Source organism: Triturus cristatus, chromosome 11, assembly GCF_964204655.1.
Source record: "Triturus cristatus chromosome 11, aTriCri1.1, whole genome shotgun sequence".
Classification (NCBI taxonomy): domain Eukaryota; kingdom Metazoa; phylum Chordata; class Amphibia; order Caudata; family Salamandridae; genus Triturus; species Triturus cristatus.
Genome location: NC_140594.1, coordinates 1,147,367,710 through 1,147,393,534, shown reverse-complemented (window position 1 = coordinate 1,147,393,534; position 25,825 = coordinate 1,147,367,710). Strand labels below are relative to the sequence as shown.

General features: G+C 45.7%; 1 protein-coding gene across 1 annotated transcript in view; it reads right to left on the bottom strand.

Annotated features, from left to right (window-relative positions):
• Positions 1–17,602, bottom strand: part of LOC146788612 (uncharacterized) — a 459,070-nt gene extending 441,468 nt beyond the window's left edge. The window contains exon 1 of the mRNA XM_085633182.1: positions 17,139–17,602. Within this exon, the coding sequence (XP_085489308.1) occupies positions 17,139–17,211 (73 nt within the window). The 5' untranslated portion in view covers positions 17,212–17,602. The remainder of the gene's footprint in view (positions 1–17,138) is intronic.
• Positions 17,603–25,825: the final 8,223 nt, after the last annotated feature.

Below are 25,825 nucleotides of genomic sequence, written 5' to 3'. Positions count from 1 at the left end.
ATCTACCATAGAAAATATTGACAAAAAAGAGTATTTTGGCACAATACCCAAATAAAAATGTAAAACAGTCTTTAATAGTAATAAGATACATAATAGTGGGAATGGATTGACTCTGAGAAAAGCCTTTGTGTTTATACTGTATTGCACACACTTAGAAATAGAATTTAGTGCATTCCTTTAGATTTTTTCGGAAGATCCTGTTCCCTTCTTCTATGAAATACAGTCAATCTCTTCTTTACATATTAGGTGTAGTACATCTGCCTTTTTGCATGGTTACTAGATATGTTTTACCTTTTTCTTGACCCTATTTTGGCTGGACTTAGAACTCTGTGCAACTTTTATCACTGCTAAAAGGAGTAAAGTGACTGTGCTCACACTTTAAACAGGGTTAAATTAGCTTATAAATCATTAGTCTGTGGTGTAGAAAATGCATCTACGGCCAGGAAGTTAAATGTCACCAGTGGACTGCAGAGTCTTTTGTACCATCCATAGTGTTGGCCTGTCAACCATGTCTTGAGGCCTACCAAGTATCGCTTGGCTGCAGTAGCCTAGAAACCTGCTATCCCATCTCTAAAAATAACCATTTTTGACAGATGAAAAGCCCTGTTTGTAAATATTAAGTAATCTCTAAGCATACCTTATTTCCTACAACGTCGGGTATGCTGATAATTAAAAGTGGAATATGTGCGAAATTTATGTTTGCATGTTCAACTGGTAACTAGCCTACAAAAGGTATTATAAACTTTAGTCTGTAACTTCTGTCAGAAAACAGCTATAAAAGTCATTCAAAGACTATATTTAGTATTTAATGAAAATCTAATGGAATTGTAAAGTGCGATTTCTATAAAAAATTTAGGGAAAGTAGCTGTTAGAATTTTTTTTTTACCTGCCTGAACTTCCAGTTTGCTAATTAGGATTAGCTAGGCTTTCATGTTTTTAGTGTTTAATATTTGGGGTTTCTAGTGGGTATTTTCGAAAATCAGTGGTTGTCACTGTTTACATTTCAATGCTAGAAACAAAAATGCCTAAGACCATAAAGTTGAGTGCTAAATTAATACCTTAATATAGGTTATATTTAAATATGTATTTTTGTGAAAGTTACTTTGTTTACAATATGAATCCAAAAACTGAACTTAGTATTAAATTTAAATATATCAAGGACCATGATTTGTTCAGACATATGTATGTACGTGTATATTATTTATGGAGAAAGGAGTTATTAAATCCATAGTATCAAGTATAGAAGCCTATTACTCGAAGCACTCCAACTGCTGCAGTTGGCCTGGCTGCCCTTTTAAAAACATCTCTATGTCAGGTTTTCTTATTTCACACCCCTTCCCTTTCCCTTCAATTCAATCAAAAGTATGGTGAGAAAATATGATTATAAAAAAAAAGAGATAAGGAAGTGTGCCTCATGGCAGTCAATGTGGTAAGGCTTGTACACTGATTCAGGTCATGCTTTAGTACTTGTGTATTTCCTTCCAACAATGTTTGCAATACTTTATATTAAAATGCCAAATAGCATTGTTCATTAGCTTAGCTATGTTGTGATGCCCATTAGGAAACTGATTTTCCAACCATTTACCAGAGGGCATACGTATCAAAGAATGCCCAAGTATGGAAGCAAGGCTTTAATTAGCAGTTCCTTGCAATCAAATACCTGTAGCTTCTCCTATCTCCCTCTAGAGCAGCTGCAATAAGACAGATGTGAATTTAGAGACACAAATGATAGAATTAGGGGAGACTGCTCCCTGGCTACTGCTGGTCTGCCATCAGGGAGGGAACACCTCACCAGCAGAATCTCTCATACAGTTCATCCATACAGTTCACACTAGAGAAAGGGAAAATAGTATCAATGGCTGTGAGCCTCAGCAGACTGTCCAGGGAACACCTGAGGCTGGAAAGAGTGCTCCTAATATTTCTGAGTCTCTGCCGAATGTTCCACATACTCCTGACTTTGACAGGATCTCTTTAAGCTGATCTTAGACAGGATACCTCAATGCTAAGCAACCATGCACACAGCTTGTTCTTCCAAAGCATCCAAGCATGCAACGCTCTGCTCATACACCCTGCAACCTGACACCTGCATCAACCAACCACAAGGATCTCCTTCCTGCACATACGTGCCCAGCAACTGGATACTCCCAGAAATAGGCACACACAGCTGAGAACTTTACATACTCCCCCAGCTCAGCTCTCAAATCTCACCAGGCCATTGAGTAGCTTTTCTTGTCCAGGATTTGTTTATTGCATTCTGGGATATGTAGTCCTCATTGTTGTATTATAAAATAAAGCCCACAAATCCGAGAGTGTAAAGCAAAAACATTGACGCATTGTCCCCCACTTTTTCCCTCTATTTTGACTGCTAGGTGCTGGTTTTCTGGCTCTGACTGTGCCTGGGCTCTGCTAACGAGACCCAAGGTCTGTGCTTCATTTGAAAGTACATGGTAATTTGATATAACTACAAATGGCAATGACAGACTCCTGTAAGTCCCTAAAATATAATAAAGTAATGGGGATTCAAACTACCTATAAGTCCCAGGAATAGGGCAGGGCAGCCTTCCCCGAGACCCAGAACCCTCCCCAACCCTCCAGCAACAGCTCCATCACACCCCAAACCCTGCGATGCATCCTCCTCAAGTCCGCTCCCTCCACAGACACCCCACGGAAATCTGGGACCTTCTCGACAGCACCTTCCCAGACATCGCCTTCCTCACAGAAACCTGGACTAACGCTGCCTCCGGACCAGACATTGGGACCATCATCCCCGAAGGATACAAAATCTCCCATAAGGACTGCCCCACCCACCCCAGGGGAGGCATTGCCATTGCCCGCAAGGCCAACCTTCGTCTGAGCACCTACACCGACGGGCCCACAGACCTGATGGAACACCTCCACTTCAAGATACAGACCAACCCGTCCACCACCCTCGGAGGCAGCCTCATCTACAGACCCCCGGACTCCACGCACCTTTCTCCAAATCCATCACTGACATCATCACGCCACGTGCCGTCACTTCCACCGACTACACCTGCTGGGAGACTTTAACTTCCACCTCGACCACCGCCAAGAGCCCAATTCCACCTCCCTCCGTGACAACCTCCACATCATAGGACTCAAACAGATTGTACCAGAACCAACTCACTCAGCAGCACACAACCTCAATCCCATCTTCATAGCAGAGAACTCCATCTCCTTCCATCACACCTCCGAACTCCCATGGACGGACCACTGCTCCGTTCACTTCACCTTCAAAACTAACATCTTCCGCAGATGTCCACACCAGCTCTAATGCAGGAATTTGGAACAAGATCTCCGACGAACAGCTTGCCGCTGCCCTCAGCAGCTCCACTCTCACCGCCACAGACAATGACCCCACCACCGCCGCCCGCACTCTACACAACTGGATCACCGACTGCGCTAACACCATCGCCCCCCTCAGGAAAGCCTCCAACCCTCACGCCAAGAAAGCCAGCTGGTTCTCCACCAAACTCCGGGACTCCAGATGCCCCTGCAGATGCCTCAAAAAGCTATGGAGGAAATCCAAAACCCCAACAGACCTGGAAAACTTCAGAACAGCCACCACCGCCCACCACAAACTTATCACACACTCGAGGAGGAAAGCACTTCAGGACAGAATCTCCACCCACGCACACAATTGCAAGGAACTCTTTGGCATCATCCTCCTAGGACCTCTGAGACAGACTCAGCGCATTCTTTCACCACAAAATCAAGACCATCTATGACAACTTCGACGAACACAACCCCCACGAGGAACCCCCTCCCTCCGTTCCCAGCACCACGCATCTGACACTAACCAGCTGGACCACCCTCAGCATCAAAGACACCCTGAAGACGTTGAAGACCACCCATTCCAGAGCCCCCACAGACCCCTGTCCCCACCACATCTACCACAGAGCAGCAGACATGATCGCCCCAAGCTTCAATGAATCATCAACCGCTCCTTCGAGACCGCCTCCTTCCCTGATGACTGGAAATACGCCAAGATCAACCCTCTCATGAAAAAACCCTGAAGAATTTCAGACCAATCTCCCTACTCCCATATCCGGCCAAAGTCATGGAAAAACAGTCAACTCGCCATCTTCATAGAAGAAAACAACAGCCTCCACTCCTCCCAATCAGGCTTCAGGAAGAATCACAGTAGCGAAACTGCCCTTCTCGCGGCAACAGATGACATCTGCTCCCTCCTCGACAGAGAAGAGGCTGTGGCCCTTATCCTCCAGGACGTCTCTGAGGCCTTCGACACATTCTCTCATCATACCCTAGCCCGCAGATTCCACGACGCGGGAATACGGAACAAGGCCCTTGATGGGATCCACTCTTTTCTCTCCTGCAGAACGCAATGGGTCAGACTGCCTCCTTTTCTCTCAAAACCCACACCGACCACCTGCAGAGTCCCACAAGGATCCTCCATCAGCCCAACCCTGTTCAACATCTACATGGCCCCGCTCGCATCCATCTTTAAATCACACGGACTCAACATCGCATGGTACGCAGACAACAACTGACTCATCCTCTCCCTATCCAATGGATCCAACATCGCCAAACACATCTTTCAAGACGGATTGGAAGCCATCACCAGGTGGATGAAGAACAGCCTTCTACAACTCAACAGGGATAAAACCGAGGTGCTCATCATGGGCCCACACCCTGACTCCTGGAATGACACCTGGTGGCCCCCTGCCCTCGGGTACCCCCTCCCCCACGGACCACACCCTCCATCTCGGAATCATCCTGTACTCCAAACTCAAAATAGACCGCCAGATCAACACTGTCACCTCTCCCTGCTACCACACCCTCCACCTACTCAGAAAGACCTTCAACTGGATTCCCCCTGAACGCAGGAAAACTGCCACTCACGCCCTCATCAGAAGCAGACTGGATTACAGCAACGCACTCTACATCGGGATCAACAAGAACCTCACTCCAGAACGTCCAGAACACCACCACCAGACTAGTCATCAACCTACTGCACCACTGCCACATCAGCTAAAACCTACGGACACTGCACTAGCTCTCCGTCAAGAAGAGAATCACCTTCAAGCTTCTTACTCACGCTCACAAGGCCCTTCACAACACAGGACCCGCCTCCATGAACCACCGATTCACGTTCCGCGCCCCCCAATGTTCCCTCCACTTGGCCCAGCTCTCCCTTGCGATGGTACCTTGCATCAAGAAAACCAGAGCAGGAGGACACTCCTTTTCCCTCCTCGCTGCCAAGTCATGGAACTCCCTCCCTCTTCACCTCCGACAGACTCCATTACTCCCCATGTTCTTAAAGGACCTCAAGACCTGGCTCTTCAACAGGAGCTCCGTGAACTTCCGAGAGCTGTGCGCCCCCTCTCCCCCTTCCTCAGCACCATGAGACCCTTTGGGATGAATAGTTTGCATTCTACCAACCCCTGGTTGATTGATTGATAGAGGTCCAGTTGATTTCCTGCAATGGAGTGTGCACTACTGTGGTGGTTGCTTTTCTGTTAAAATCCAGTCCTGCCATGCAGGCATCTTTTAAATTAAAAGTATATGCAAATTCGACTTTGGAATTAAAGGTACTACCAAAGCATTAATCTACATTTTTTTTTTACATATAAGTCACCCCTAATGTCTCCCCTTGGTGCCCAAGAGGGAGGGTGCCTTGTAACTATAAACAGGGACATTATAAGATATGTTTTATAAGCCCTGATGAGGGAGAAACTGCCACTTTTGCAGTGAATTGCTCTATATGCTAACATTGTATTTTTTTTTATTTTTTTTAATTGGGTTTCCACTCAGCATACAGATAGTGCATCATCTTGCAACAATAATACAGAACAATCAAACAAACCCCCTCCCATGTTCAATCAATTCCTTGCTTTGTTTGTGCATACATGCATTTTGGTGATCCTTTTTACCTGTTACAGTACATGTCATTCACAGTTAGAATTATTCATCCCCTGTTACAGTTGTGACCTCCTGATCTTTTGCCCGTAGATATTGCACTAATGGTTCCCAAATGTCTTTCGGTTTCGACGTTGATGGAAGTTCCTCTGCACATAGTTCAAGGTTCTCCCTACAATACACAAGGTCTTTAATCCAATGCTCTATTTGAGGTTGAAGCCAGCCTTCCCATGTCTCTTTGCCATTAGGAGAGCCACTCTTACAAATTTGCCAATGTTGCCTTTCAAATGTGGTTTGACATTCAACAAACATATGTGTTGCATGCATGGAATAGTAACACTGAACGTCACCCCGATCTTTTCAGTTGATGGAGCGCCAGGAGATTCTGAGATTTGTAGGGTGCATTATATTCACTGTTAGATGGCACCCTCATATAATCACTGTATATTCAGATGAATCGTAAGAAATGTATCAAGAAATGTATTAGCTATATTGTTTAACCTAGCCGTGTTAGAGATGTGAAAACTCGTTGTGAATGTATTTAGTAAAATGCATAATGATTCGTTTTCGTGTAATGCAATGTATTAGGTTAAACGTGTGACATGATAAAAATACTCATGTAGGTTGCTCATTCATGTATATGAAAGTAAGGAACTAATGCTTAGAATGTGATTTAATAGCGTGGTTAACAGTGTAGAGGCCTAAATGCATATACCGTTGAAGAGAAAGGCCGTTTCATTTTCTTATGTTAGCCGAATGCCGTAGGTCGTAAATGATTTATTCTGGTAGAAGCTTTGGGCTGCAGTAAATTGTAAAGTTAAAGATGCGAGGTATTTTTCCATCCCATGATCTCACCGCAGGTGCAAGGACATTTGGTTCGTTAGTAAGAAAAGTCTTTGTCTAAGAGTTGAAATATGGGGAAAGCCAGACATGGGAGTACTTTGGAATGTGCAAATTGCAACTCCTAGGGCGGGAGGTGCCTGGGACCCAAGGCCAAGCTAACGGATGATGGAGGATGGACAGCTCTGGATGGAAAATTACTGGAAGAAGACCTGGCCGAAGAGGTGTGCCGAAGGGCGTGTTCTAAGATTTGGGTTTTGTATTAGGGATAGCGCCCCGTGGGTTGAACAGAGGAGAGGTAGGCGAGGAGCTAGAAGGAGCACTTTAGATAGAGCTCTCACTAAGTGAAGACTTCTTAGGAAGTTTCACTTCTGACACCTTTTCATGATTTCTTGGGTCTTAAGGGAATGCTAAGTAGGGATGTCATCTAGCATAGGGTAGGGACAGAAATGCTTTTAATTAATGATTCCTAATATTGACATTGGTTTGGTGGTTATCTACCTGATGCTTTTAGAAGCTGTGCTTTTGTTTATATTTAGTCGAATGCGGATTCTTCGTAGAGTAGCATTTGTGTTAGTGCCTATTTACCTGCTGTGCATTGTGTTAAGGTGCCTTTATCTGCAGATGTTTTTGTTGATAATAAAATCCCGAAAGCAATAGATTTTGAGTCTCGAGTCCTTAATGATGTCAAATTGCGGCAAATATTCTCTGATAATTGTGTTTAGTCCCTCCACGCTATTGGGCAAGTAAAAAGGTTCAATCGGCCAGAGTGGGTTCTTGGAGATAAATGTAAAACAAGAAATTGGGCCCCAGTCCCAGGCCAGATGCCAGAAATCCTCAACAGCCGTCCCACATCTTTTACAGTTATCATTATCGCGGAGACCCCATTTAAACAATTTGACTGGTATGTGATACGCCTGGTGCAGATACTTAAAATGAATTATTTGGAGGTTGCCATTTGACGGTTATGCACTAGGTAGCTTACAGCACCATTCCCACTCCTTGTTTTTAGTGGAGGATTCAGTCTGGCATTGCATCTATCTTTGCTTGCATGATTCTCTGTTATTTTCTCCTCCCTGGATGCCCTGTATAACTTTGATATCAACTTACGGCATGTAGGTTTGACTAGGAGGAGTTGAAGTGTCTGCAATGTCTGGGGCTCGTCCAGAAAAGTGGGGTAATGTGCCTGCATTGTCTTCTTTAGCCTTTGGAAAATGAACAAAAAGAGCAGCGAGCTATTTTGGACATATCCCATTTCGTCATCCGTTATGAAACTATCGTTAGGGAATAGATTCTGCATAGTGTCTATACCTGCCCTTGCTAATGTGGAAATGGCGCCCGCCTATTTCGTCACTGACAATGCAGCATGATGCGCCAGCGGGAGTGACAGGGCATACAACAGGAGCTTCACGGCCAAACGGCCGATATCCTGCCAGGCTGCAATGGTGGCATCCAGTGTGTTAATTTCCTGCTTCGGAGTGCCTCTACGAGTGTGCGATAGTATACATTTGAGTGGAATCAGGTGTTCCACCGCGACATGTGGTATAAAGTCATGGTGGCTGCACCAGTAATAGCCATATTGCGCTTGCGCACAGAGATAATATAAATACATGTCAGGCACGCTGAATGCGCCTTTGTCGTTGTCCATAGTCAGGACGTCCAGGCTCACACAAGCTTGTTTCCCTCCCCATATCAGTCTCACCAGCAGCGAACGTATAGTTTTAAAAAAACGTTGTGTTAATTTTATCGGTATGTTACTGAACAGGTACAGGAAACGGGGCAAGATTACCATCTTGACCATGGCAATGCGGTTCGCCAGTGACAACAGCATCTTTGACTAGCGGTCCACTTGCTGTTCAAGATTGTCGCATGTGACCCTGTAATTCTACCATATGACTGTCTCTGGATTCCGATGCACCCACACCCCTAGATACTTGACAGGGTCAGACGACCACGCAATGGGGAACTCTAGAGCGTGGGTCTCTGTACATTCAGTCAACGGGACGACCAGAAACAGCTATTCCGACTCTTAAATGTTAGTAGATGCGCATAGTTCACATTCAGAATTTTATTTACCCAAGAAATAATGCATCTCCTGGTCCACATTCATCCCTACTTCAGTTGTCCGTAGTTTGAGGATCCAGGATGCCTCATTTCTACGCAGTTGCAATTCTCTGTTGCCTCCCCTATTGCAACTGCGTAGAAATGTGGCTGACCCATCTTGGCATTCTTTTGACACAAGATATATGTAATTGATTTGAGCCTGCCATGTAAAGAAACTGTTGTCTTAATATTACAAATGCATAAGACATGTTTACTGAATTAAGAGCCCGTGAATCAACGAAACTTTAATCATAACAAAAATAATCTTGGAGTATGACAAAATGAAAATTTATACTACTATGTAACAAAGGTTGAATGATGTATTAACCATTTACTTTATATATACTGATGTCACCCACACGAAATAGCCACTGAAATTGACCTTGTAATCTGAGGGATTAGAAACATACACATATCTGAAAGGGAGGGATATAAATATACCCACTGTTTCGCATAAATGAGGGCTAGTTAGATACTTGAACGACCACAACAGACCGACTCCACGTTACTCACTGACATCAAATTTCGTGGTGGTCGAAGTCCGGCTTCTATAGGAAATTTTAAAGCAAAACGGCTTCTTTCTGCATAGAGATTAAGTCTTTAAACTTTTTTGACTTTAGTTACACTGCCGAGTACCTTTTAGAAGCTATGACCTTTTTGTTTATATTGATGCAGACGGATACATATTTAGTCCTTTGCATCAATGCTTATTGACGCTTAAGGTGCGTTTTGTGTTTTGCTGATTTAACTGCATGTCTACAAAACTTAACTAAGTGGCATCTAAGGGTGATGCTTTCTGTTGAACCGATCGTCTTTTGAATATATATTTTTTTGGTCTTGCCACTTTCATTTGTGAATTTTGAAATCCAGAGACTTAGAAATCAGAGATTTTCATTTCGGGTTTGGTTTTCCTATTGATTTGCCTACTGCCTTACAATTAGCCCATACAAACATGGCGCACTTTCCAAACACCGACACGGTCACGCTACATATGAGGTCACGTGATCGCGAAAATTCGATTAAGTTTTTAGAACCACCTATATTCGCGCCACTCGCAGTGAGATTAGAACCACCTGTATTAGAACCGCCTATATGCGCGCCACTCGCATTAAGATTAGGACCACTTGTATTCCTACAATCTGCCCATACGAAAATGACGCGATATTTACATACCCACCTGATCACGTTACGCGTGATCACATGATCACGTAAACGCTTCTATTTAGGATTTTCACTTGGCTGCCCGGCACTCGCACTCGAGGAGACCGGCGTGGGGAGACGTTCGTTATGAGTAAACCAGTCTACAAACCTTAAGTAAGTACTTATATGGGAACCCGACAGGACGTGCTTGAAGCCCTTAAGTACCGTTTTCTATAATTAGAGGGATCTTTTCTCTAGAGAAACTTTGGAGCTAGTTAGTAAACATGAATTTCCTGTTTATTTTAGTGTCTTGACGTAGACGTGAAGCCAGTGACTAATGAGGGTTGTGGATTGACAACCCATACGGAGCATTTATTTATTGACTCGTCTTGAAGAAGGATTTTCTCTCGTACCCCACGCCACAGGATTATTGTGGCCTGGAATTATCGCCACAATAGGAGTACGTATTTTGTTCGTTTCTTTATAGAGTTGTGGATTAACTATCACCTCGTACATCTTATATATGACGTATACTGATAATAGTGTATACGTTTTCTTTCTCTTTGTCTCCCCTTAGATTACTCTCACTATAACAGTTCAGGTTTGTTCTCTGGATTTCTATGTCTTTTTCAAATTTTAAATGCATGGTTTTATGGTCGGATTAGAGTGCTTTTGCTTTTCACTCAGGGCTTTTATCACTTTGGGCCAGAATTGTGGTCGTTTCTTTGGACTTCTGCATATAATTGGGTTCCTTTTCCTGGGTGAAGTTTTTATGAGACACAGGGAATCTCTCACATAGATTTAATTTCTATCACATACAATCTTCACTATTCACATGTGTGCTTTATAATTTTCTCTAAGTTAAGAGTGAAGGATATACAATGTCAAATATCCTCCCATAACTGGTTCTAAGTTCCAATATGTTTTAATCACTGTGTGTTGTATATGCACAGACACTTTCACATTTATTTTAACAAACTTTTTGTATGATTGTAAATACTGCCCCTAAAGTTTATAACCTAAGACACCGTACTGTGTGTTTTCCCATTTAGCCGTGAACAAGTCGTATGTATTAGACTACAGAGACGACGAAACACGTGTTGGCTAATGAACACCCGACTGGATTAAAAGACAGAAAAAGGAAAAGACTTCGCTTGAATTTTTGTACTGTGAATAATATAGGAAATTAACCTAAATCAGAATATTGCGTGTGCTAGGCTGTTTAATTTATGCATTTTGTTGCTCTTGCCACAAATCCTTTGGGGAGGCTGGTGGTTCTCCCTCATCTTTTAGCACCGTTCATAATTAGTGAGTGATCTTTAACACTTGAAGTGTAAATACTTGTGGCGCCTATCTCCTATTACCTATACCGCCGAAATCTTTTGAAAGTAATGTCATTTGGGGATCTTGCACATTCTTTTTCCAGCTGTGCTAGGTCAGCTTCTTTATGAGCCAGTTGACCTCGGATGTCTTTTAAGATACCGGAGGTGGTACTGATGCAGGTACCCCTAATTGTGGTCTTAAAGGCCTCTCATATTGTAGCCGCGCTGCTCACTGTACCCTTATTTAAATCAAAATATTGAGATATGGCTTCTCCAATTGTGTGTGTGTACAGCGGGTCCAGTAGTGCATTTGATCGGAAGCGCTAAGTGAATTGACGTGGAACACACAGGGGGGTGTGCAGGGAAAGACTGACTGGGTTGTGATCAGACAACATCCCAGGCAGCATGGCAACCTCGTATACCCATGGGTTAACCACCTCGCTTACCAGCCAGTAATCTAACAGTGACCAGCTGCCGCGCACCGTGGACGCATGTATGCCCTCAAAGCTGTCAGGGTTGCGCCTTCTCCAGGAGTCTATCAGTCCTACCTCGGCCATCCCATTGTTTATGAGGAGAGCTGACTTGGGGGATTGTCCTCCCTGCTTACTTGACTTATCTCTGCCGGGGTCTAAATGTGTATTCAGGTCACCTCCCCATATGATATGCACCACAAGCCAGTCTCTCAAAATAGCAAAGGCTTCCTCAAACAGTGCAGGCGTGGCAGTGTTGGGTCCATAGACGTTCACTATGGTAAATATTGTACCAAATAGTTTCCCCTGCACGATGGCATACCACCCTTTATCATCTGTGTGTGCCTTTAAAACAGCAAGTGGGAGCCCATGTTTCACCAGTGTGAGAACACCCCTGGCATAGGACGAGTACGATGATGCTAGCCTGTATCCAGCTCATTTGACCACTACCCCGGCATCAGTCTGTTTGGTGAGATGTGTTTCTTGGAGCAAAGCAATCTCTACATCATGTCTGTCAAGATAGGCCAAAACTTGTAAAATTTTTGGGGACGAGTTCAATCCACGGACATTCCACGTTATACATGTTATCTTTTTATGGTCACAACTTGTCATGTGTGCGACTTTAAATTCTCACATACGCATCTACCCAGCAGTATAGAAAACAAAGCACTCTTATGCATGTTCGTGGTCCTTGATCGAACACTTTGAACAACAAGGATATCCCAACCCACCCTCTGAATCCCCCCTCCCACTTCAGCACCCCCAAGTTTGCTAAAGCCATCCCGGAATTTGCAAACAACCCCCTCAAGCCCAAACGGCTGGACGGATTTATGCCAAATTTGACAGAAAGCTAGATCTTTGCCCAGAAAGAGTGCTCTTCATGTTTTGGAGTAAATCCATTCTGTAGATTTAGAGAAGTCAGTGTTAAAAAAATGGTATATTTCATGCCGTGGGGGATCAGGCGAGCCGACAGATCTCAAAGTTAGATCTGATTGGCTGCCCTCACCTCAACCAGGCGGTGGTGGCACTCATCTTAGGATTTGGGACTCAGTCCGAGTCCTAAAAGTAGGTTAAAAAAGACACAAGAGAGCAGGGTAGGAATACCCTTACCCATAGGCCTGGGACCAAAAATGTTTTTTTTATAATTTTGCCACAAATACATGGAGGATCAGTGAATTTGGGTCAAACTTTTTTTTAAAACAGGAAGGGTGTTGGCCGCCCCACTGTGACCAACTGCTACCTGATGCCAGCGTCAGTGCAAGACAAGTGCTGCATGCAGGGAAAGTGGCCTCGGTAAACGAGTCTGAGTTAAACATATCTTACTTTACAATTCTTCCAAATAATTCAGGGAAGCTGGCTGTTTGTCATCAGAGAGGCACAATACATGGAGGAAACAGCCACAAAATTCCACAACTCATCTCTATGAGCTGAATTATGCATACGTCTTCTGCAGCACAAAGCAGGCACCCAATTGCTAATTAAAGTGCGTTGTCTTGAGAAAGTTTATTTTCCAAATGTTTATAGCAGTACATACATACCCCACCCAGCACGTCTGTGTACAAATCATTCATGTGAGTCTGCCCAGCCATGAAACCCCCTTAGTATGACTGCTTCTCTGGCACATCTGTATATTGAGAAGTGTGCCAGGAAAAAGGGGGGCAGTGCACCCCTCAGCAAAGTCTCTTTGGGTGCAGTGTTGGCATGACCTGTGCCGGTGTTTATTCGTGGAAGGTTATGCGGCACTTGTTGGTTTGTGCTGGCTGTGGCACCTATGTCTGGTGGTTCCATGTAGGTGGGTCTTTTGCATCATTTCCCAAAGTGGCCGCGAGAATACTAGACTTCAGTGAGCCGCCCTCTGTGTGGCACTGTTTGGAGTCGGATTCCCACCAAAAGGTTGAAAGGTTTGATTTTAAAGGTTTTCCAGTTGACTCCACCCAGTTTACAATTAATAACAGTGTTCTCAGCAGTGCTTTAAATGGGCCGGTACTCACCGGTACTGAGTACCACCACTTTTTCATTTTTGCCCCTTGAGTACCGGAACTTCTCCTCGGACAAGGAGAGTACTGGTACTCATGGGGCCTTGCCTTGACACACGTGGTGCTCCTCTCATTTGCACTCTTCACACTTCCCACACTGATTCTGCAACCCTGGGATGAGTTTGCACAGGAGCGCCAGAACAGCAGCTCTTGTCTCCAGGGCACAGCAATCTTGTCATGTTACTCTGCAAGTCTTCCGGCAGTGGTGTGGCGACAGAGTGCTCGGTTTACCCTTTGATCTTGCACAGTAGGAGGTGAGCGGAGAGAGGTGTAACACAGGCCCCAGCAGCTCCCGCGTTGCGGGAGTGCTGCCGAGCTGAAGGGGGCCCACTCAGCACAGTACTCAGGCCTGAGACCTCTGGATTAAATACAGAGTGGGGGCCCCTCCATGTACCCTGCAGGGGGGCCCCCCTAAACTTTTTTTACGCCAGTGGGTGAGCGTCCAGCATAAAACTAATGGCCGAGAGAGTGCAGCACATTCTTCAAGGCAGTACAGCTTTTTAGCATGCCCTTTGTTTTAAATGACTGAAAATGTTAGTTCATCAGCAATTTAAATTAATCCTTTTTACCTGAATATAAGTATCTGCCCTTGCCGCCAATTTTATTGTGATTACCCTCAAACAAAAACATACGTTAAAGGCAACAATTTCTTTGGGTTTGGTGCAGTTAAACTCCTGGTTTTATATGGGAAACCATGCATAACTCAAATGCGACAGGATGCTCCATGGAATATCATTCATTTTCAGACAGTTCTGGAATTTAGTTGGCAATTCTTTTGCATTCTGGGACTTGTAGTTTCCCTTATTCATTATAAGTGAGGATTTCTAAAAACTCCAGCATGCAAAGCTTTGATGGCAAAAATCAAACACTGTTTTGAACATACCCTTATTAGTAAATGCTTTATAAATGGTTATTAGGGCTATAACCATTGGACAGATACTTCCGACCTTCTTACAATGCACTTGGATTTCTTGCATATAAATCTTGGAAAGGTTTAAAACCTAGCTCCGCCCCTGGCTCCACCATTATGCCCTCCCCACACTCCATCCCCCAATCCACCAGTCCTTTTGGTGAGTACCTGCACCTAGTTTCTTACAATTAAAGCACTGATTGTGTGTATAATTATTGATATATTATTAAGTCTCATTCTAAAGCCAGATGTCAGAAGGCTTCAGTGCCCACTGGCACAAGAGGAAATTGGGTAAAAAATGGAAAAGTTAAGTAAGGTGTTTTCTTACAGCACTATGGGGCATATCAACAACAACCGGTGATAATTATCTCTGAGCGCACTTAGCGCCAGGATAATTATTGCCGGCTAGCGCCGATTTTTATCGCTGAGATAGCGTGCTATTAGCAACGCTCATCTCATCAGCGATAAAAATCCTAGCGCTAACTGGCTAACGTGAGATTATCGCTGGACACCCAGTGATAATCTCACGTTACCTTGTTGATAGGGACAGACAAACTTAGCCATGATATCCACCTTCCGTAGGATATCATGGCTAAGTCAGAAAAATACCAGACGTAAAAAAGCAGCGCTAACCGCGGTTAGGGCTGCTTTTTTTGTCTCTAACAGGGTTAGCGATATTCTTGATAATAGGAGAAATGTCGCTTAGCGACATTTCTCCTATTATTTTACTCTGGAACGCCCCCTTTGCATCTCATTAGAGATGCATGGGGAAGCGTAGAGTAAAAGGGTGCTAATATGCAAATTTGCGTGTTAGCACCCTGTTGTTGATAGGGCGCTAGTTTTATCTCTCCTTTTTTGGCTTTTAAAGCCAAAAAAGCAGAGATAAAGCCCATGTTGATATGCCCCTATATTGCAACTTAACATCTCGTGGAGATATTATGCACTGGACTCACTTAATACCAAACACTTCCAATTTAGAGTTTGCTGAAAAAAGCTAGGAGCATGTTATCAAGACAGGCGATAAAATTATCGCCGCTTTAGCGGCAGAAAACTGCCGCTAAAGCGGCGATAATGGGCTTGATAATATGCTCTATGGAATTCCAATTGAAGCCCAGGTTAGATGTGAAGGACACCTAACATGGGCTTCAATTGGAATTCCATAGAGCATATTATCGAGCCCATTATCGCCGCTTTAGCGGCAGTTTTCTGCCGCTAAAGCGGCGATAATTTTATCGCCTGTCTTGATAATATGCCCTCTAATTCCCTATAACTAGTAATGATTTGGTTTTGACTTTCATAGCCACAGTCATGTGCTTAATTTGTAAAACAAGAAATGCCGGTGCGAAGCAGTGATCAGAAGCCCGCCGTCGGTGCAACCAAGCCTGTGGACGCCGACTATCAAGGCTGGTAGTCTTAAATCCATCTCATGCGCCTTTAATGCATCACCAGACACGCCCTGCACCTTTGTCTCACTTTTGTAGGTTCCTGCGTTCCCCTTTTGTGAAGTTTTTGCCGTCTTCCTCTTTCTCCCTCTTTCAGAGCTGTATATGTTTTTTCTCTCTCCCGCTCGGAAAATATCTGTGGAGAAAAAGAAGTGGCTGTGCGCACCCCCAGCCCCCACCAGCAACCACTTACTCAAATTAAGCACCCCTGGACATTTGAGTTGGGGACAACATTGTATACAAATTTTCAGATAGGAAGACAAAAAGTCCATGCGTGCCCTGTTCTGAGCATTTATGCACGAGTGAACGTTTCTAAGCTGTGTGCTCTCTTCAACTCGCAGGTCTGACTACCAGAAACCCGGCTCCGCCTTTTATCTATTGGTGGAGGATGTTAAAATGGGCACCCCTGATTTTACGTGTAGTAACGCCTGTCCTTTACAACAGGGTGTGACTACAATACTGCCAGTTAGTGATGGACAAAGAAATGATATTGTGTGTGATATGTGCATCATCTCTCCCGTGGTGATATTGACGTATAAATAACCCTTTCCGTCGTCAGCCGCCGCTCCGAGGCCTCGGACACTCGGACATTCTCTTGGGAAGATTTTACTCAAACGGGTCACTTGCCCCCACATCGCCTCTTATCACATCGCTTTGTTTGAAAACTGTTCGTTTTGTCCTGCGGAGCTCCTGACAACCTCTTTTTGGTAAATGGTTTTAAGAAAGTGATGCAATAAATTGCCTGTAAAAACTACGCCCCAATCAGCATAAACCAAGCCCCAAAAAGATTTCTTTGTTACTGAACGATTGCAAAGTTGATGCTTTCTTTCCTTGGGGCTGTTTTGCTTTCTAGGAATCGTATGCCTTGATTGGTAACACCACTAACAGACATGTTTACAGACACAAGGGGTAGATGCATTTCACAGACATCACACAAAGGGTTAACACGCTCATGGTCCATGCATCTGGCCTCTTACCTTTCATAGCAGTGCTTTGCGCCGTCGTCCCCAGTAACATGGAGATAAACAGTAAACGGCATTTCATCGCCATCTCTGCCCTGCGCCTCCACGGGCACCCTGTGCCAGGCAGGGGCAGGCTCACAGGAAGACCCCACACTGTCCCAGGGCAGTCACTGGCTGGGGCAGGGACGCACCGCCCTCAGTAGTGCACTCCGTGGAAGTGAACGTTTCACCAGATGCCCCTGACACGTCTGTCTGTCCCAGCGCCTCCTCTGGCACCCTCTGACAGCCAGGGGCAGGCTCACAGGAAGACACCACACTGTCCCAGGGCAGTCACTGGCTGGGGCAGGGACGCACCGCCCTCAGAAGGGCACTCGGTGGAAGTGAACCTTTCACCAGATGCCCCTGACACACCTGTCTGTCCCAGCGCCTCCACGGGCACCCTGTGCCAGGCAGGGGCAGGCTCACAGGAAGACCCCACGCTGTCCCAGAGCAGTCACTGGCTGGCGTAGGGACGCGCCGTCATCAGAAGTGAACCTCTCACCAGATGCCCCTGGCACGTCTGTCTGCTCACTGCGCCTTCCCCCTGGCACGCCCCAGCACATCTTGAAGCACCTTGAACCCTCCCCGAGTTCACTGCCATCCACTGCCGGTAAATTTCACATTGATGCAATGCGGGTGAACTGAAAACATGTCACCCAACCAGAATAATCCACACTTTTCTATTCCGATCCATCACCAGTCAGTTCTTAAATAAACCCTGAGGGGACAGCTAGCCAGCTTGGCCCTTCTCCCATGAGAACCTCGGCCAGTTTCTGAAATGCAGCTCTGTGATTGGCTGGGAAGAGGTGTGTGCACATCTGGCACTGGTGTGTGAATGGGGTCCCCTGGTCTCAGACTGGAGATGGCCGAACTCTTACCTCTCAGGGTTGGCAATTAGACCCTGGCACCTTTATTTTATGCTGGCGTATTCTCACGTAACTTCGTGAATTTAGCATCATGCTTCTTACACAAAATCCCCAATATTTAACCATAATGCCTCATGGTATAGTTGCAAAAAATAAGGATAAAACACATGAACAATGCAAATGACAGTAACACGAGGGGCTCTTGTTCCAGGCACCTCTGTTTTTATGCTATTTGATAGAAATTGGATATTTGACCCAGGGGGATAATTCTTGTCAGGGTGAACCACAGAAGTCACTAAATTCGCCTGTACTTAACCCTCTAGTAGTTTGGCACAAATGGTTTAAGTAAATATTGAGCCAAGAAGTAGAAAGCGCGGGTATCTGGTCAAGACTGGGAAAAGTCAGAATGACTGCAACGGAGCGCGGACCGGACACAGGGAGCAGGTTAGTCCCACTGGGAGAGTTACCTCCTCAAAATACGATACTCGGAGTTCAAAACTTCAAGGTTTCACAGAAGGAGCTCAACTGATGCCAGGCAAGGGTCCAAACTAGGGAGGCAACACGTGGAGATCAAGAACTCACTCAAATAGAGGCCACTAAGGCCCAGGCACGGTCAGTTGCAGGAGGTCAGCTGGGCAGTTGCACGAAGACCTCTGGAGCTTGTTGTGTCCTGTAGCTCAGAACAGGAGGACGACTGTCTGACCCTTAGGGTCACTCAGGCTAGCCTGGGATGAAGGGAGCAGGTCCAGTCTACTCCTCAGAGAGCCATGCAGGACTCAAGCAGCAGGGCAGTCCTCTGGGAAGAAGGCAGGCCTCGAGCAGCAGGGCAGTCCTCTGGGGAAGAAGGCAGGCCTCAAGCAGCAGGGCAGTCCTCTGGGGAAGAAGGCAGGCCTCAAGCAGCAGGGCAGTCCTATGGGACGAAGGCAGGCCTCAAGCTGCAGGGCAGTCCTCTGGGGACGAAGGCAGACCTCAAGCTGCAGTGCAGTCCTCTGGGGAAGAAGGCAGGCCTCAAGCTGCAGCAGGGCAGTCCTCTGGGGAAGAAGGCAGGCCTCAAGCAGCAGGGCAGTCCTCTGGGGAAGAAGGCAGGCCTCAAGCTGCAGGGCAGTCCTCTGGGGAAGAAGGCAGGCCTCAAGCTGCAGAGCAGTCCTCTGGGGAAGAAGGCAGGCCTCAAGCAGCAGGCAGTCCTCTGGGGAAGAAGGCAGGCCTCAAGCTGCAGGGCAGTCCTCTGGGGAAGAAGGCAGGCCTCAAGCTGCAGGGCAGTCCTCTGAGAAGAAGGCAGGCCCGAGCAGCAGGGCAGTGCTCTGGGAAGAAGGCAGGCCCCGAGCAGCAGGGCAGTCCTCTGGGAAGAAGGCAGGCCCCGAGCAGCAGGGCAGTGCTCTGGGAAGAAGGCAGGCCCCGAGCAGCAGGGCAGTCCTCTGGGAAGAAGGCAGGCCCCGAGCAGCAGGGCAGTGCTCTGGGAAGAAGGCAGGCCTCGAGCAGCAGGGCAGTCCTCTGGGAAGAAGGCAGGCCTCAAGCTGCAGGACAGTCCTCTGAGAAGAAGGCAGGCCTCAAGCAGCAGGGCAGTCCTCTGGGAAGAAGGCAGGCCTCAAGCTGCAGCGCAGTCCTCTGGGGAACAAGGCAGTTCTTCTTCTGTAATGTCCACCGGTCCGGGAGGTTACTGAAGAGTGGGTCTGAGGGTCCTATTATTATACACAGTGCCAGCTTTGAAGTTGAAGAAACTTCTAGAGTAATCCCACCGACAGATGGTTCTGGAATGTCCTCCCTCTCCCGCCAGGCTTCAAGGGGCCTGGGATGACCACAACCTAGTGTGAAGTTCTTTGTGAGTGTTCTTATGTAGTTCCTTAGAAAAACGTAAGAGGGTCAGAGAATAGCTCCGCCCCAAACATCATGGCAGGATGACCCAGAACCATCTGTCAGGGGGATTACTCTAGAGGGTTCTTCGACTTCAAATATTGCACCAGGTGTAAAATCAGGACCCTCAGACCCACTCTGCAGTACACTCCTAGACCTGTGGACATTACAGAAGAAGGACTCCCTTATCGCGCTTTCTCTCACTGTTTGGGAAGAATACACAAAGGTCAACTGCCATGCAAATCACAGTCATGTGACCCAGGACACAGGCTGCAGGCACAAAATGATTAGAACAAGAAAATGCCAACTTTCTAAAAGTGCAATAGCAAGGAAGGGGTTGGCCCAGGGCGGCTAGACAGGGCCTTACTTATGAAACAGGAAGAAAGTGCACTAACAGTCATGTTTTAGTTCCTTGTAAGGTTATTTAACAGGCTAAAGGCCATTCATTCATTTAATGGCCTTCAGCCTGTTAAATAACCTGAACAGCAACTAGAACGTGACGGCTAGTGCACTTTTTTCCTGTTTCAGCTTTCTAAAAGTGGCATTTTCAGAATAGTGACTTAAAATCCGACTTTACAATTAAGGTGGATTTTAAATTGCAATTCTTTTGAGACCAAACATTACATTTGAACATATTCCCAATCAAACGTTATCACTTATTCAATGTAACCCAATGTTATCCAATGGGCGTCACAATAGTGAAAAACAAATGTAGTTGTTTTACGCTACCAGGACATGTAAAACTTGAAAGTAAAAACCCAGCATTTTAAATAAACTACTCCCTGACCTATGTGTTAGGGCCTACCTTGTGGATGCCTTATGTATCTTAAAAAGGGAGTTTTAGGCCTGGCAAGGTTATTTTGCAAAGTCAAATTAGCAGTTTAAAACTGCGCACAGGCTGCAGTGGCGTGCCTGAGATATGCTTTAAAAGGCTACTTAAGTGGGTTTCACAACCAGTACCACGGGGCCATTAATAGCGTTTAATTTACAAGCCTTGGGCACATGTTGTACCACTTTACCAGGGACTTAAAGGAAAATTAATTGTGTCAACCAGACGTGGTCTAATTGTACAATGTTTTCAGGAGTGAACACCAGCCCTTTAGCACTGGTTAGCAGTAGTAAACTGCACAGAATCCTATGGCCGACACAAATTAAGTTCAGCAAACTGTATGGGTGAAGGTAAAAAAGTTTGGGGTGACCCCGCAGAGAGGGCGGGGTCCAACACTATTTTATTAGCGTGAAAGGATTTCGTGCTAAACTATATCACCGAATGCCAGTTTTCCATTTTGCTAAATTTTGTGTAACTATACAAAAGCAAATTACACAATTGTATTAAGCTTTATTGTTCAATTACTTAAAATCGTTACACTATACTATCAATACAATAATCTATAAAAGGAAAAAGAGTTAAAATCCACACAAATTGCTACAAATTATAAGGGAGTTAAAACATTAAAAACCGTTATCCAAACTGGCAGTAAAGTGCAAGTGCATAAAGCTTAGTGGGGAGTATTGTCAAGGTCTCTCTTGCTTGCTAGCCGGCTGGTTTCTTTTTGTAACTCAATTTTCTGTGACAGTGCGGTCTGGATTGAGTCTGTAAATTTCCCTAGCTGCGCAACAGTTTGAGCTGTTTTAGCAGAGAAACACAGGTCTGAGGCTTCTCTGCATCGTACGAGGCCGTGAGACCTGCAGATGGGAAGTACCAGTCGGTGCCGCTCGCTAGCTAACTTTGGGCAGCAGCACAGCAGATGGAGCCAGGATTCACAATGATAACTATAAAGTCGACATGCAGCTGAATTGTCCTTCCGGGCCCAGGCTTGGTTAAAGTCCACGATGGGCAATGCAAGAAGTCTCATGTAGGTGATTTTGTTCTGGGCCGGGACTGTTAGTGCTTGCTCAAAGTAAGGCTGTGGTTTTCCCACTATGTAGGAAGTGTCCAGTGATGAGAGATTAGGTTGATGGTGTAAGCTTTCCAGGTCCCTTTCATAGGATATTTTCTTGACCTCTGTGTTCACTGATATTTTCCAGGCAGTTACTGGAATGTTTAAGTTATGCAAGTTTTGAGCGTCTATTTCTAGCAATTTTATGGCTACTGCCAGCTGAACCTACCATGGCGATCCACCTTCTTCAAATATTGTTTTAATTTGCGTTTTCAGAGAGGTTGCAGGATGCTAATACAGTATTTTAAAATATCCCCAGAGCAGATAATGTCCGGACGGGTAAGTCCCAGCTCCAACCATAGTCTTGCTTTCCTGGCCTGTCGTGGGAGTTCTAGAACCTTCTTAAAGGCAGAAATTTGGTGGTTTGTGAGGAACTTAGTGATGGCTCCAGGGAAGGCTAGGTGGCCGTAGTTAAGAGAGGGAACTAGTTTTGCAATTAAGACTTTCAAGATGGGTTCAGCAGTCGGACTATGTAGTCGTCGATTGAGATTTCTCAAACTGTGTATGATGCCGGCCCCCTTGCTTCTTAGATGTTTCAGATGGGCTGTGGGTTTGGCCCCTTCCAATAACCTGAGACCCAGATAGTGATAACTTCTGCATGTTCTGATTTGCAGGTCACCTAGGCACCTTTGTGCTGTCTTCTTTCGGTGGCACTTCCCAAAGATGATTATCCTGGTCTTCTCTTTGTTCACCAAGAGATTGTTCTTTTGGTTAAACCTATTCGGAGCTTCTAAGGCTTTCTGCAGGCCTGTCCTAGTGTGATCCATTATGACAATGTCATCGGCGTATTGGAAAATTTGGAGCCGCACATTCCCCAGTCTTGATGTTAGCAGGTTTGCCCCCTCCAGTGCTTTTCCCAAGTCGGCTGTATAGAGATTAAAAAGTAGAGGGGCGAGAACGCATCCTTGTTTGAGGCCGTTATTGGTTGGAACCTTGGTTGTTACAGTCGATTGGCTGGTTTTGATACAAACCCAAGTCCCCTCACGAAGGGCAATTATTGCCTTTAACAGCTTTTGAGGAATGCCCCAGGAGTCCAGTTTTTCCCACAGCTTCCCAGGGTCAACTCAGTCGAAGGCTGCACTGTAATCAATGAAGCAGCAAAACAGAGGTTGTTGTGGTGGCTGGGTCGCACGGAGTGACAGGTGTCCCAGTGCTAAGATGTTATCTATGGTAGAACTTTGGGGCCTGAAACCGGATTGAAAGAAGGGAAGGATGTTATGTTCTTTTGCCCAGGTTTCTAGTTCTTTCAACAGACTTCTGACATATGCTTTAGCTTCTATGTCTAATAAAGCAACGAGCCGGTAGTTTTCAGGTTTCGTGCAGTCACCTTTTTTGTGAATGGGAAAAAGTATTGAGCATTTCCACGACGATGTAACGGTAGAAGTGGCAAATGCAGACTTGAAAAGTGATGTTAACTGTTCTGCCCAGAATCCGTGAGAGGCTTTAAACACTGCTGCAGGAACGCCGTTGGGACCTGGGGCACCATCTGTCCTCATTTTATTAATCAGGTTGGTTATCTCGACCTTAGTGATGACTGGTGTCTTACCGCCTTTTTAGGTCTCGCGAGCCAAAGGCTCGAAGAGACATTTTGAATATGGGCTTCAAAAAGTGCTACCAGGCCAGCCTAGAGCTACAGTGCATGTGCGCGGGCGCGCGCTTGCACTGCTTACTTTCACTTTCTCGGCCGCTTTGATCGCGATCACGATCACTTTCACTTTCGCGGCTTTGCTGCGCAGACCCAGCCTCCTCTGCCGGCACACCCACTGTTTTCAGTGATTCACCTTCAACGCCACTTGTTGCTTCTTACTTTCCTACCCTTTCTCCTCTACCTTCCTCTCCTTTTAATCTGCCTTCACCGTATATCCTTTGCTCTCCTCCCTTCCTTCTTTACAACCTTCCTTACTTTTTTCATCCTTCCTTCATCCGCTTTCTCGTCTATGCCTTCCATTCTTAAAATGTACGCGGAGTCTGCGCAGTGTCTGCGGGGCTCATGCGCTTCGTCCTCTCCAGCATCAGAGCGGTCTGCTTCAGACGGAGAACGGCTCTCACCTCTTTGTCCACCTCCATTACCTCCATTATTGTGCGTGGTTTTTGACATCCGCGTCACCACCCATTTGGCGATTCCTTCATATTTATCCTTGGACATCCCTTGTTTCCCTTTGTGTGTTTTTTTTTTTGGTCAGTCCCCCCAGGGCACAAGCAGGCATCCACTTCTGTCTTTTTTGCTCCGATCAGCTGTCCTGACAGAAGTGGATGCCTGCTTGTGCCCCGGGGGAACTGACACCAAAAACCGTATTTGGTCAACTTTTTGATGAGGAACGGGGAAGGGGCCTTTCATTGCTGTTATGATGTATGTTACTTTATATTCTCTGAGAAGATTCGACATTTATTTCAGGGAATGCAGAGATTTTTTCGAGGAGAAGTGAGCAATAACAGCGCTCCTTGTCAGTCTGTAACTGGGCGTTCATTATGAAAGAATTTAGATTATCCAGTCGCGATTCTATCTTCTTCACGTTCTTTGCCAGGGACTGTAATATTACAATCTGAGAGTCCATTTAGTCAGCATGCACCATTGCCACCTAGCCCATGGTTGTTAGTGTGGTGTCAATGACCGACCACCAGTTCTGTATCTGTAAGTTCATGACTGGTGTGTCAAAGGTGGACTTTTCGTTGTTAACCACTGAGCCAGGGTTATCCACCCTATCTTTCTGTACCAAAGGGGCTTTGTTGCACCTGAGAGATTCTGAGTCCAAGCGGGATCTAGGCTCCTTCTGAGACCCTCAAGTGGGTGAGTGATGAGATTGTTAATTTTTCCGTTTCGTTGTTTTTAATTTATAACGTTCATGACCACTATTACTTGACTGGAGGCCTAGTGGGTCCGTTACCGATAACAATTCTTCATCTCTTATGTACGGTTCCTCAGGTCTAATGAAACTAAAGTCTGTGCCATTGTGTTTTGATTAGGATTGCACGCACACACACACAACCACACACACACAACCACACACACACACAACCACACACACACACCACACACACACACACACACAACCACAACACACAACCACACACACAGAGAACCACACACAAAACCACAAACACACACAAAACCACAAACACAACCACATACAACCACACACACACAATCACACACATACAACCACACACACACCCCACCACACAACCACACACACACAATAACACAAACACATAACCACACACACAATAACACAAACACAACCACACACAACCACAACACACAACCAACCACACACACAACCACACACACACACAACCACACACACACACACAACCACACACACACACAACCACACAACCACACACACACACACACCACTCACACACACAACCACAACCACCCACAACCACTCACACACACAACCACAACCACCCACAACCACCCACAACCACACACAAACCCCACAACCACACACAACCACACACAAACCCCACAACCACACACAACCACACACAAACCCCACAACCACACACACAAACCCCACAACCACACACCCACAAACACACACACAAACCCCACCACACAACCACACACACAAAACCATACACACACACAAACCCCACCCCACAACCACACACACAATAACACAAACACATAACCACACACACAATAACACAAACACACACACAACCACAACACACACAACCACAACCCACCCCCCCCACACCCACACACACAACCACAAGCACACACACACACAATAACACAAACACACAACCACACACAACCACAACTACACACACAACCACAACAGCACACAACCACACACACACACACAGAACCACACACAAAACCACAAACACAACCACTTACAAACACACACAACCACACACACACACACACACACCACCACACACAAACCCCACAGCCACACACACAAAACCACACACACAATAACACACACATAATCACACAAACACACACCCAACCACAACACACACCCAACCACAACACACAACCAACCAC